Here is a 15,051-nt window from a genome sequence, read left to right as displayed (position 1 = left end):
GAATGCAAGAAAAGACTGTAGATGTTTCTAAAATAGACCCCACTGGAATGAATTCACTTCATTAACTAGTTTTACAGTGTATGTTTGGGCTAGCTGATGATGGGCTTAACAGTACATTTTTAAATGTTTGCTTCTGCAGAAGATAAAGTCATAGTTTCTATGTATGTTATCACTTCCTTCAGGACTTCATTTGATGTCAGTCTTGTAGCTGCTAGTCCTATAAGGAAAAAGAACATAGTATGGTTTTGTGGAACTACTCAGTGTTCTTACTGTTCTCAACAAATAGGATAGCGTGCCACTGATACGGCTGTTTTAAAGGTATTATACATTGAAAGAATGCTCAATTGGTAGAGAAATTCTGTTAGAAAAAAACGGTTCAGTAGATACATTAACTTTGTAGACCTGGCACTGTAAAGGGAATTTGCAGAAAGTTAGTCCTTATGTTGTCTGTGCTTGCAATACAGAAATCCCTGGAAACTTGGCAAATTGCTTAAGCTTTCAATAGGAACTATTTTCTCAGTTTTAAAATGGGATATTACCTTGTCTGTGCTAGTGTCTTCAAGGGCTTTGATGTGCTGTGGTTTTCTGTGTTGTAGAAATAAGGAATATTTGTATGCTAAAAACATACACTATCTACAGCTTCCAGATGCTGCTGCTGAGTTTAGTCTGAAGGTGGATGGATGACTGAAAATGTATGTAGATTTCCTTTTCTTTCTGGTATGCTGTTATAGGTAGTACTTAGTAAGAAAATGTCTAATCACAAAGAAAGTTTATGGATTAGCTTTAGAAGTTCTGAAAAAGAGGACTTAATAACAAAAATGCATCTAGAATCTTAGCTGTATCAGCATTTTTGAGTACCACAATAATGAAAGGTGTATTTTTACACCGATTGCAAGTGCTTCTAGCATATTCAACACCAGGTGTGCCAGCAGTATTTAGAATGCAAACTGAATTGCTATTACACATTTCAACAGTAACGTATCACAAATAAATCTCAGCTATTTCACAGTGTTATTATAGATGCTATCTTTGTCTTTAAGCTGTAACGCTAAAATCCTGAGATTCAGAACACAACATTCTGCCACAAGCAGGAGTTTCAGGTATAGTGTTATAGTCAAAGTATTTCTTTTTCTAATGTTGCTAAGCAGGTAATGATACCAACCGTGTTGTCATCTGTAACTATTAGGAGAACTGATAGAATCTGTGAAGATCCAAATCCTTTGCTAATTCTATTTGAGTTTTTTTAACTGCAAAAATAAGTAAACTGCTTGTGTAAGATAAGTAAAATGTAAAGGCTCTGTGCCATTTTCGTTAGGTTTTAAAAATATATTTGTTTTATTTAATTTTTTTTAAATTCAGAAGAAATATTAAGATGGCAATGCTTGCTGTATACTGTGTTACAGCACTGAGCATGGGCAGAGCTGGTCTCATTTGGAACACATCTGAGGAGCTGGATATCTTTGATGTCAAAATTGGGTTTATTTTAAACATAAACTATCTGATTTTCCAAATAAACATAGGCCTAGTTGCTCACTTCTTATAGTTCCTGGGCATGTATGAACTAGTACAAAAATGCCAGGTTATATGGGGTTGGTCCTGGTCTGAGATTGTCTCTGCTAGGAGTGTATTTACATGGTGGCTGGAACAAAAAAAAAAGCCTTGCCACCCCACATCTCTCTTCTTTATTGGTCCAGTGCAAGTCCTGCTTTGTACACCTTTTCAATCTGAAATAAATCAGCTTGGCCCTGAAATAATCAGTGGCATAAATCACAACTGATATAGTTATTCCAACTGCAGTTGCCACAAAGACAGCTTGAGCTCTGAGTCCTGGCAGCTACAGGATGCTGGGTGTCTCCAGGGCTCCAGGTAGCTCTGGGCAAGCCCCTGTGCCAGCTGCTGTGGGGACTCGCTGCCAAACTGACTTCCCAGCAATGATCCACCTGAGCCTTGTTGCATCCACTCCAGAGATGGTTTGTTCCAGGGGTGCTGTTGCAGGGCAGAGTCTCGCTCTTCATTTTCCACCCAGAAGATGCTGTGTATGTAAACTAAATTTCTGTGTCACAGGGAAGAATATCAGCTGATAGAATAGACACAGGTATATGAAGCCAGCAGTGGCATGATAATGTGTGCTAACCAGAGGCTTGGCTCAGGCTAGGTCCTGTGCCTTAGCCCTGTCTTTGTTGTAAACTTTGCAGATAGTGTACCAGTTAGTTTTAGCCCTCTTTTTTTTTTTTTTTGTTTTGTTTTGTTACTGTAGATTCAAGGCTATTCAGTGTAGCTTAATGTAGTTATACACTAGAGCATCTTGTAAAAATATTCTATTGACATTACTTTATGTTTTATTTTATGATCTTTTATTTTTCATTAAAGTTTATTGTTTATCCCCAAAAAGACTTAGGTGGCACTGTAGAACCCAGAATAGGACATGAGACCCTAAACTGTCACCTACAGCCAACAACCCTCCAGTGCTGCAGCTCAGTGGGGGGAGTTGCTGTTTTGTGTTTTAAGTGTCCTCCAAGAAGGGACTGGCAGCTCCACGCTTGTCAGGGTTTTAAGGATATTTTGGTTAGGCTTGTCCCACAGATCCTACAGGTCTGTTGTCCTCTGCTGGCAATTGTCTGTGCTCTCCCTACCTCCTATAACAGTAAATATGTGAATGAGGCTAAAGATGCAGAGAGATCACCTATTGCTTCATTTACCCTACAAAGGTTATTTTCTAGGCGACGTGTATCGACAAACATATTTAGTAGTTGACAGAAAAAGTGCTGACTGTCTTATTAACATTTCTAGGTAATGAGATCTGTCGGGAAGTTTTAATCTTTGGAAGGTTCTAGATGAACTGCCAGTAGTTTGATTAGCTTTTTGTGTCTATGTTAACTTCCGATGATTTTATACAGTGTAATTGCAATGCTGCAAGACATTGGAATAATGTTACTGTGATTTCCAGGTCTTACTAGCCTGTGTGTTACATGTGTGTCCTTGTTTCACTGCCTGTTGCATGTGCTTAGCAAGCATCTTTACTATTTTTCTTGTTGTGCTCATGTATATGCAAGCATTTCAGCTGTAAAATGGTTTTGAAGATGCTTTGTGTTACTGAGGGTTTGGGTTTTTTTTTACTTTTTCTGCCACAAAAGTGTTGAAGTGAATTTCCCTTGCAACTTCTCTTTTTTTTTTCTTTTTTTTTTCTCCTTGCTTCTCTTCTTTTGCCTTCTCTTGAGTGCCAGTAAAACAGGTGTGTTTTTATGTTTCATTAGCATTTCTTAAAAGGTCTGCCTTTAGACCAGTACCCATTTTCTAAATTGTACTTCTGTAGGGGTAGAAAAAAAATCATGGTAACCAGATGCAGTATTTTTCTCTGGCCTGGCAAAGTGTTAGATTTAACAAAAGAAGCTAATAGAAATGTTCAAATTGACCCTTCTCATTTGGACTTTTTGGAGCCCAATCAATCTCTCATTATTATCAGAATTATTCACGCAGAGGCAGAAGTGCTAGTATTTCTTATAATCAGCCCTTGAGCCAGATGTAATTTGCAATTTTGAAGCATTGTATTTTGAAACAATAATGCATTAAAATGAACAGAGCAGGAATCATAAGTACAGTTGTCAAGCGAATGCATTGAAGAGTAGCCATGGTTTACATGCACTCTCCAAATGGACACTGGTAATTAGAGGCACACATTGTAGTTTTACTAAAAACCTAATTTGGTGCACAGTTCTTAAACTAATCTGTGGAGTGGGACAAATGCAACAAGAGAAGTGTTCCCATCTTGCTGCATGGTTGCAGGACAGCAGCAGTCAGGCGAGGAGCACTGGGTAAGGGTTAGTGTTCTACCAGTTCAGTGAGAGCAAGAGTGTCCTGGACCCGACATCCTCATCCAGCACACTGGGAAGGAGTGTTTTACCCTGACTCAAAAAAGAAAAATTCCTTACATTATAGAATAATAAGTAGTACTTTAGACTCAAAAACATTCAGGCACCTGTTAATAGTAGTCTGTTATTGATGCTTTGAAATTAGGTTGTTTGGGTTTTTTTATTCCCAATGTATGGTATTATGAATTGCAAAGTAGAGTGTTTTATGTCTACTTTTATGTATGTAATCTGTGAAAGACAAGTTGACATACTGGAGGCCTTCACTCAGACTGTTTCTGGAGCCTGCTCTTTACTTTGTATGTGAGACTATTGTTTTTGGAATTTTATGTACAGTTTTTCAATTACTGTTTAACATCTTACTGCCCAGTACTGAATTACCTAACAGCGTACTCCAGTCCTGATGGGCAAATTCTATCTGAGAGCAGGGACAGGAGCATTTTTAAGTACATTAAATGACAGTAATGAAAGGATATGTTGCCCGTTAAGATTACATTATCTATCAGAAGACTGAATTAGCTTGGCTGTGTCACATGTACGAGCTACTTTCTTCACTGACAAATAGCACACACTTAGTGTATCAAATTTAATCTCAGGGCAAGCAACTTTGTGGTCAGTAACTGTTCTCTTTTTTTAATATATGCACAACATGAAAGAGTTCTTGCCACACAAGCAAACTTTAAAATGCTTAGACTGTTATGAAACTTCCATTAAAATGTCATGCACTGCTTCTGTGGTTGCTTCCATCATTCATGATTGCTAGCATAGTTGTATCTAAGCAGAACCTTTCTTTTTTATTCTTGATTCCTTCAGGGATGCCACAATCCACAGTTTAAAAGGTTTTGGCTGACCACCATGAAAATGAGTTAGTTCTGTTGACTTTTAATATGTTGTGGTATTGCTTACTGAGTTGATTGGGCCATAAAACAGAATAATGTCTTGTCTGTTTGCAGACTTGCTACTGTCTTTTAAATATTATCATTGTAAAATTATCCCCACTTCCTTGGACCTTCTCAGCCTGTTTTTAAACTGCATTAAACTACTGGATTAGTAGCTAGGGGTTTTTTTCTTATTTCTTGTGATTTATTAATTAATTATCTTATTAGAACTGTCAGTGGCCTCAGCTATCTTAAGCAATCATGAGAGACAATGCAAGAAGAGTATCTTTTGTTTAGAAATTTGCTAACAAATGGTCTCACTGTAAAAGAAATCTGTTTTTAAAAGTCCCACCATTTTATGCTGGAAGTAAACATTACAAATGCTGAAATTGTGAAGAGAGTGACTCAGTGTGAATAATACTCTGCTCGTTGTGTCATGCCTTTCAGGAAACATTATCAAAACTGTTTATGAAAATGACTGAATGAAGCCTCTTGCCGTGTTTCTTGGTTTGGCTTTATACCCGCTTTCTATGAAGTCAACATACTGACTCACAAAGACAGGCAGATTAAGCTTCAGTGGCTGAAAATGGTTACCTATCCCTTATGTCCTTTCCACTTCTTTCCAGGAAGTTGTTGTGGGAGTGGCTGGTGATGTTGCACGTGAAGTGTTATGATTTATGTGCTGTCCTTGCTGCTGGTTTTGAGTAGGCTTAGTTTGGTGAGATGTACTAGAATCCCCAGCTGAACAGTGCTTAAAAATAGTTTTTAGTGGTTGGAAAGTGAGGCAGGATTTTGGTAGAAAATGTGTGGCTACATCACAGAAGATCTTCACAGGGTGGCAACTTCAGAGAGAGCTTATGATTTGGAGTGAAAACCACTTTAGTTCTACTGGTTTAAACTTCTGTGTTCATAACTGAGCATGCAAGTTTCTCTGTTGCTCAAAGGCAAACTTTATTGCTCTGAAGAGGTACAAATGTACCTCTCCAGAAGTATTCTCCATTTTCATGAGTTACTTGTGTTCTTTTGTACTGCTCCTTTCTTGGTTAGAGACAGCAGACTTCTCCAGGAACCTTCCTGGCAGGGATCTTCTGCTGAATGTTGCACCAGAAGGATTGCTGCTTTATCAAGTTTAGCTTAGGCAGGGAAATCTGTGGAGAATGAGATGTTATAAAAGTCCATTTTAACTGTGCCCACAAGCTCCTACATCAAGTTGTCCTGCTCCTGCTGCCAGTATATCTGTGTTTCTGTATCATCTCAGGACAGTGCTGCTGCTGAGTCACTCCAGCAGTCATCCACTCCCTCCTAACAAGTAGATTTTGTTCTACTAATTTGATTAAATGTGATAACTGGCTATTTCTAGAAATCCATCGCAAATATGTATGTTTGCACTTACAAGATTATTTTTAAAGACAGCACTTGCACAATTCTTCTTTGAAAGGAAAGCTTGTAAACTCTAAAGTCATCACTAAGCAGGGTGATTTTTTTTTGTGGGCTATGTGGAATCCTTGTTTATGCTGATTAAATTTTATTTTAGGAACAGAATGTATTTACTTGTCACAATAGTATTTTTCAATATAAATCTTATGATTTTGCTAATGCAGCAGGGTGAAAGAGATTACTGAAGTCGTTGCAAAATCCTTTGAGTAGTGTTAGGCTGTGTGTGTGCGCGTCTGAATACTGTTTGCTACTGTGCGGGAAAGAGAATGCCTTGAAGATAAAACGCACTGATGGAATAGCACAAGACACTTACCATTTGTTAATTTTTAATGATGGTCTTTTTTCTATTAAGGAACATAATGCTACTGAACTTCTGTCTCAATCAATTTTTGTGTTTTTTTCATTAATCAACTAATGCATGTTTCTTCTATAGCTCTTCATTCTAATGAAATATGTGGATGATTTGGCAGACAACAATGATCTCATCAGTAAAGCATCAAAGTAAAATCCATTTAGCAGATTATATATATATATATTTACATCAAGGATGCTGATAGATATTCTTTTAAACTTAAGCTGGTTTTGAGATAAGCTGTAAATGCAGAATTTCTGTTGCTACCACCCATACCTCCTCCTTCCTTCATTTGTTCTGTCTATATCTTTATTTATGCAAAGTACTTTACATGTTCTTTATGTCTACCTCTGTATTTTAGATACATTTCACTATTTTTATATATATGACGTTGTGTTGTAGCTTGGGCTTGTTCTTAAATGTTCTGCTGCACTGTCTTCTCTGTTGAGTCTTGCACTGTTTAATTGCTTTGATGCATTGGCCCAAAGCCACTGAAGGCAATTGCTACTCAGTGCCTCTCTGATGAGAGCAATAGGCTTTGGATTAGGCCACCACCTAGTTGGTGACAGTAATTCAAGCAAGTAAGCTTGAAAGTAAGCCAGCTAGAGACTAACAGAGAGGTTTGGGTATGCATTTTAGTTTGATTAAATGATCCAGGGTTCATGGGATTTCCTATTTGAGGGTCAAGCTTCAGGCATATAGATCTGTGTTCTCATTTTTTTATTAATATAATGTGACAAACTAGTATCACTAGGTCTGAGGGTGGTCCTTTTCTGGTGGGACTTGGATGTTATATTCTAGAGATCATACTTTAAAAAATGGTCCTTTATATTTTTAAGTTCTTCACTTACTGTGATTGCTATTGTTGGCTGAATTTGAGGATTAAGTCTGTGGATCTGTGAATATGAATTTGAGCATTTGCACTTATCTTGAAACTTTTTTCTAACCCTTAATGTAAAAGGAGAATTAAGAAGCTATAAATTAAGTAGAACCCTGGAGTATCTTGGCAATTAGAGTGAACAAGATTTCAGCTGCTCACTTTCATCAATTTCTCACACTCGTGGATAACACAGGGTATTTTTAATTTACAACCTGTATTTCAATTAGTCATAGAAGATTTTCTTGAAGTTTTTGCTTATGCAGTTACAGCATAAAATTAAACTATTTTTTAGCTGTGCTTTTTATAACAGGAATTAGATGAGACAGCTACTGAATAAACTAGCTGTTACGTAAGGTAGTGTTCCTGTATTTATAAATGTTGTTACTACTATAGAAAGATAATTCCATAACCATACAGAAATGTACCCTCAAACTATGTCTATGAAAGAGAATGTTTATTAACAGGCAATTTTGAAATTATTATATGGGATTTGGGGAAAATGTCCTGTTCCCTTTTGCTCCTTTTTTTCCACCGCTGATTTAGGTAGGGCTTTAACAGCTCACAGTCACATTGTTGGCACAGAATTTAGCAAATGACAGGAGCTTGGAATTAGATTCTCAGGATTGTCTGAACATCAGTGTCACAGATGCTCCTTTTCTGCACTGTTTTGGTTTTGAATTCCAACCGTAGTTTTTGCCTTTGTTTGTAAATGCTGCCCTTCTTTTCTGTAATGCAAGGAGCATTGATGGGGCACAGATCCCAAGCCATGGAGTTCTCGTCTGCTTCAGAAGGCAAGTTGTAATTTCATTTGCATTTGTAAGAACTGCAACAAATATCCCAGCCGCTAGGCTCTCAGCAATGAGAACAAGACCATCACAGGTTCAGACAAGTGCCTGAAAATCTCCAGGTGCTTCAGGCATTTGCTAACCAGCTGCCCGCAGGGAGAGCAGCTCCTGAGCCTGTGAAGTGAGCTGCGAGGCTTGGGATCAAATCACTTAGCAGTATCCTCAAGGCCATGTCCTTGCAAAAGTCTAGAGTGTCTCTGACACAGGAAAAATGGGTGCTGATTGCTATTTTACAAGGGAGAGATATGGTTAACAATTGCACTTTGGGAGTTTCCAGCCTTAGGCTGTTACGATTAGATGAGCAGTCTCTTTAGTGGGGGAAGTTACTACATGGGTGTGCCAGGACATCCGGTCTATGCATTATGAAAGAAGTAGCACTGCAAGCAGTAAGGTTCCTAAGTTGCAAGGGTTCATGTATGGGACATGCATCCTACTTTCATCATCCCTTCCTTTTTAGTGCCTGAGCAATAAAGAATTAAGCTTCACTGTGATGCAAATGCCAGTGCGCTGTGGGAAAGGTGTCACACATTTAATTGTGGGGCAAGTCAGGGACTGTACCAGTTCCACATTTAAGAAGGTGAAACTTTTACAAAGGTAAGACAGATCTTTTCTCTGGGCTGATGCATTCAAACTGGAAGATTTTAAACATTGGCAGTAATTCTGGGCACCTTACCCAAGCTTTGCTTCTTTTGACTCGTGGAGAGTCCACTGACCACTGGAGAGCAACAAGGCAGGGCTTTACCATGGGCTGCGAAGATGGTGTAGGGTGGCTGTAGGATGGACGTTTGGTGTTTAGAAAGGACTGCTTGAATGTCAGTGATCTCAGTACTCTCATTTTTGTTTCTAAGTGTCCTGTTTTACTTAAGAATCATAAATCAGCATCAGAAACATCCACGTGAGGAAACTGGAAGGACTGGTGATTTTGAGTAGTTTGACACTAGTGTAGTCACCACAGCACAAAGAGTTGTACAGCTGAGGGAATCTTTAACAGCTTGCTCTAATGGTGTGTCTTAGTATCCCTGTATGTTTTTTTCTGTACTTAAACTTGGCATGAATGTTAAGTAATTTCTAAATGTCTGTTATAAGTTTGGTAGAGAGGCCACTGATTTTGGCTGAGGGTTTCATTATTACTATACATTGTACTTCACGGAGCAAACACTTTTAATAGAAATAGGTAACAAGCACACTTAGTGAGAGTAATCTTACCAAAATCTCTGAATGATGTTTGGAGTGGGAAGTGTTAACTGCTTCTACAGAAATTAAAGGTGTGAGATGTATGGATATGTGTACATATGTGTCCCCATCACAGTTCTTTTAAACACCTTTCTCAAGTGTTTGGTGGAGCCTGGAAATTTTTTTTTCTTTGTTTGTCTATTACTTCTACTATTGTAAGCTGAAGCTTAACAGAGATACTGTTAGAGTTGAAATCTCGGTGGAAAAGAGAAATCTTGAACTTGTAAGTATTTCTATATGGAGATCTTGCTAAAAGTATGCAGACTTGTTCAGAGCCAGCCTCACTTAGGGGCTGTGTGTTTCCAAACTGTTCTGCTGGTTCATGACATATGAGTATCATGGAGATAATATCTGTGCAGGTGATGCTGTTATAGACACAAAGCCACAATCAGGGAGGGGGGAGGATGGCATTGATTATTCCGGGTTTGAGTGCAGGGACAGTGCAGTTAATGTTGCTGAACTTGTTACAGGCAGTGGTGATTATGGCAGATATATCACTCTGCGGGTGACAAAGCCCAGAGAAGGCAACTTTGCAAGACCACCATGGTTCATACTCTGCCAGGCTGTTCACTGCCAGGATGATCAGAGAGTTTGTCAGAGATGGGCACTGGAAAGTCTCCGGTCAGAGTGGAGACAATGTGGCCACGCTTTGAATTGCCTGGGAAAGGACTAGAGATGTCTTCTGGAATCTTTATCAGGACTGTCCCCAAGACCAGAAGGAACATTAATTCCCAGAGGCTTGGAAGAAAACCCTGAAAGAAAAGAAGGGTACTTGCCACAGCTTGCTCTTGAGTGAGAACAAACTGAACCCTCGTGCTGCTCCGAGCGCTGCCTGTGCGGTAAACCCACCTCTGCCTCTGCTGAAACACAGCACAAGGGTGGTTTGTTCTGGACTTGGACGGTTGGATCAGGAAACTCAAACCATTTATTTTTGCTAGGTTTGCATTACATGTTAACATTAGAAGTATTTTCCCCGCAATCATGCAGCCTGACCAGGTATTTACTAGATTGCTAACAAGGTTTATTAGAAATTTCCTGTGTACTTTATTTTTTTTTTTAACAAGGTATTGATTTCAATATATTTCTGTCCATACTTGCAATGAATTGATTTATGGTGGTACCACGTCTGTTTTCCTACCAAAACCTGAATGTGACTAATTCTATTTTTACTTTTTTAAAAAAAAAATAATTTAACCACTAGTTCTTTTTCAAAAACAAACTGGCTACTCCAGAATTTGGTTCCTTTGCTTTGCCTGACCATTTGAATGGGTCAGGAAAGAACAGGAGACAGAAGCAAACACAGGCGTCGCAGAGATGCTGTGCTACAGTACCACATATGTTGTGTGTCGCCTCACAGCTCTGTGTGTTCTGTCAGTCAGACCTCTGCCACCCCCAGCACTCCGTGTATCAGGGTGAAATGGCTCAGTTCCACTGTTTTTCTGCCAAAGCTCCTCTCTTGGCTAGAGGATTAAGGGCTATTTTAAATTAACCATTTTCTTTTGTCTGGTGTATGACATCCAGAGCTTGATTTGAATCTCTTGTGTCATATATGAAAATGTTTTGTATAATCATTTTGACTGCACTCTAATAAATAGTTGGATGCTTTAAAAGATACATGCTGGTGTTTCTAGTCACTGAATTTAATGTCAGTTTTACATACAACGTATTATAAAATCAGAGACTTCATGTAGCATTTTGTTTCTTAACTGTTTCATATACTCTGCCTTTCCCTTTTCAGATGCTTATTAATGAACAATTTTGGTTTTCTTATGCCTGAATTACTTTGGAAATGAGCAATCTGAGAACTGTGGAGAACAGCCATGCACTTAAAAGTTTGTGTACACACTCCTACACTGTGCTTTTGTGTTGTCTTTTTAAACAGTTGCCCTAAGAGCCATAAACATGGTTACACAGCATAGTAATATCTCTTGACTGAGTGGTCAGAAATTAATCTTTCTGCAGGGTTGCTGTGGTATGTCTTCAGCCCACACAATGGCTTTGTACTAGAATCAACAGGAACAAAAGGGAAAATACTATAAATGCCTGGTGAACTCTACATATTTTAAACAGTTTACATTTGTGGGTCAGAAGAAAGTTTTCAGAACTCTGTGTTTTATTCACTGTTTGTGAGTGTTTGGGGTGTCCTGACCCACTGTCATTGGACCTTGCACATTTCAGTGTTTTTATTTCACTTTCAAAGTGAACCTGAGTGTCAAGTGCCACCAGTGACAGGCTGCTCTCATCTGAGCATGCTATTAAAACCGAGTCAAATTCTTGCTGCTTTCGGTGTGATGAATGATCCCACATTTAATAGGTATGTATTGTAATAAGATATTGTTTAATAGATATGTGTTATCCCTCTGCCTTATATAGAAAATAGTCACCTAAACTTAGATATATTTAAGGGCTGTATTTAAGTGTTTGTTCAGTTCACTCTATACAAAAGTTGTTCCTTTTTGAATAGGTCTGAAATATCTCAGAAATACATTCAATTTTCCCCTAATAATAACAGAGTATCTCAAATGTCAGGTTGTGCTCTCCCTGAAAGTCTGAAAGAAAACAGTGGAATGTGCAAGTATGAAAGAAACCAAAAAAAACCTGAAATGTAGCCAGTAGAGGGGAACAGGAAACATGAGGAAGGCGAACACTGGGCTGGCAGCATCCTGCTCTGTCTGGGACAGCCTAGCCAGCTCCATCCCTCCACTCGTCCTCTGTACAATGAAACACCCTCGGGAAAAAAGTCATGAGTAACACAGTTTAAAAAAACCTTGGTGTTGAAAATAAATAAATTTCCATTTTTGGGTGGTGTCCATTTGTGGTGAAACTGCTGCTGGTGGGGCAGGGACGGAGGGTGGCACTGTGCTCTGGGCAGTTGTCAGACGTACAGTGCGGTGTCTCCTGCACTTCATACACGAAGGCTTCACTTAATGTAAACTTGACTTGCGTTCTTTGGCAGTGAGAGTGTTGAGTAGTTTCTAAAACATTGTTTGACCATGTATTTAAGAACAGTGACCCCAAAATCCTGGCAGAAAAAAGGAATGTGGTCCTATTATTTTGTTTTGTTTTGTTCTTTAGCAAGGAATTCTATAAACTTTTAAGAGGAGTGAAATAAAAATAAAAAAAAAAACTCCACACACACATACAAAAAAAAAAAAACAACAAACAAAAAAACCCCAGCAGCCTGAAAATATTAAAAATTGAGATTCTGAGGACTTTGCACTTTCCCTTCCTGGTTTCCAAGCAGCCCTTTTTGGAGGACTCTCTTTGTCATAGGAAAAGGAAAATATGGTTTTGTTCATTTCACAAGTTAGATTCTTTTTTTGTGTGTTATTAACAGGTTTGGCAAACATCGCAAAGATGACAAGAGTGAGAAAACTGGTAAAATAAAAGTGCAGGAAGCTCTTACTTCAGAAGAGGAGAGAATACGAATGAAGCAAGAACAGGAGAGGTAGACTTCAGTATTTGCTTACACCTATATAGAGGGAGTTTGTTTTTTAAATTAAATAACAGGAGTTCAGTTTTCACTGATGAAATTTCCCAAATGTTTATATGTTTATATACTTCAAATAATGAGATCAAGTTAGTTTTATTGTGAAGATTAGTATCAACAGCTTCTTCAGCTGTGTTAAGCATCTTTGATAAACCCAGAGCTCCTTACTGAGGAGACTGGAGTAATAATATCAAATATGTTCTCTATATATTCTATCACTGATTTTATTGACATTTTCAGAAAAAATATATTTATATAGAATTAAATATGTTTTGTATTTTTCTTCAAAGTCTTGCATATCTCGTTTTTTCATTAATATATTTAGAAAAAAACCTAAAAAATATACATATTGGTATATTTGTCAATGGAGTTCAGTCTATTTATGTGTCATGCAGTCTGTTTATGGAATGAAATGTATATTAAACGGCTAATTGTAAAAATGAGTGGTGAGTACCTCTATTTTTCCTTGTCAGCTTTCCTTAATATAAAAAACCTATGTAATATATATGTCATATATTTTTCGCAATATTTCCAGTCTACTTTTCATCCCGTCTCTTGTAGCCCTAGATGTTTGGAGCTTAGACTCTGGTATCACTTATATCAATGTAGTAAAAATCTTGGAAAGCTTAGGCTGTAAGTTAACTAGTATTCAAGAATGCACATGGAAAGAAGACCTCTTTGAGTAGACAACACTTCAGTAACTTTAAAGGTTACGAAGTCTGAATGCTGCATGGTAAATAGATTCAGATCCATTTACCAGTGAAAGTGAACTATGAGTTGGAATGATTTATCTAAAAATTATGCCATAGCTCAGCCATAAATTAAGGATTTATGCAGGAACTATGGAGGGAAATTTTATTGTCCTATACAAAAGAGGTATGACTAATTAGTCCTAATGATCCCTTTGGCCATCATCTCTATGCACCTTGGTCCTCTGTAGGTAAGAACAGAAGTTTATAAGTGGTTGCTTCATCACTCTTAACAGCTCACTTGGAATAGCAGAGCTACAGTAACTCCTGTGTAGTCTCCACAGCTAAACTTACAACAGTTTCCTTTCAGTTCTTTAAGGCTTGAATTATTTACATTGCAGTTAAGGCAGGCTAGGAGTATACATTTATTACTTACTGAAGATCAGCATTAAATTGTTCAACTGCAGAAACTTTATCATTTCTGACCATCTGTTTGGATTACATTATGGGAGATTTTTTTCTAGCATAGATTGGTGTAAAAATGTATTCATGTCTTTCTCCATCCATTCTGACAGTAGAGAGGGGCTCGATATTGATACTTGGTTGGTTTTTACTTGTATGATTGGGTTTTATTTTCTTAAAAAAATAAATAAATGTGTGAAGTAGAGTAATTAAATTGGTTCCTGGTTTTAAGAGTAATGTGCTTTCAGGTTAAATGCTAAAGGGGAATGCTGGAACTGAAAGAAATAAGTGATTTTAACTAGGAGGGTGCTTGTGCAGTCGACTTCCCTTTATGCATGGGCAGACCAGCCACTTTGTGGATAAGCTTCTGCCAGCGTGCAGAGCCATTGTAAACTCCATCAGCACAGCCAGCTCAGGTCTGAAGGAAGGTTATCCACAAGTGCACAATGCTGATCTCTGAGTTAATACCCTCTGCTGAACCCAAACTTGCCCACCACAGAGGATTTCTGAGTAACCTTGTACCCAGAAAATCAGTCATGTATATTTATTCAAAGAAGGAAGACTTGAGGTTTGAGTTAGTAACGTTTTCTCTCTCTTCCATTCTCTCTCTTTCTCTGTCTGTCTCAGTAAGAATGATGAGAGTATAGACTGTCCATGTGGTGATGTAAGAGAGGTTGCAATAGTCACGCTGAGTGCTAAGGTAGAATTATGAAATTATTTGTATAGCCCCCAATGCATGGAGAAAATTCCTAATCCCTGTCCATCAGGTTATGCTAACCAATTTGAATCTTTCCTAGAATTTCACTCCTCGTGTGTCATAAAAACAATTTTATGTGTTCACTGGAAATGCATGTGCCAGAACTTCTTAACAGCTTGATGTTATGGTATCATGGGTCCTCCTCCCATTATTCTCTTTCCC

General features: G+C 38.1%; 1 protein-coding gene across 1 annotated transcript in view; it reads left to right on the top strand.

Annotated features, from left to right (window-relative positions):
• The window catches only part of PARD3 (par-3 family cell polarity regulator), a 408,737-nt gene that overhangs the window by 270,045 nt on the left and 123,641 nt on the right, over window positions 1–15,051 (top strand). Inside the window, exon 21 of the mRNA XM_010007039.1 lies at window positions 12,829–12,939. Within this exon, the coding sequence (XP_010005341.1) occupies window positions 12,829–12,939 (111 nt within the window). The remainder of the gene's footprint in view (window positions 1–12,828; window positions 12,940–15,051) is intronic.

Source organism: Chaetura pelagica, unplaced genomic scaffold (genome assembly GCF_000747805.2).
Source record: "Chaetura pelagica isolate M959 unplaced genomic scaffold, ChaPel_1.0 scaffold17, whole genome shotgun sequence".
Lineage (NCBI taxonomy): Eukaryota > Metazoa > Chordata > Aves > Apodiformes > Apodidae > Chaetura > Chaetura pelagica.
Note: the sequence above shows the minus strand (reverse complement) of the source record. Positions and strands in the feature narration are given on the sequence as shown.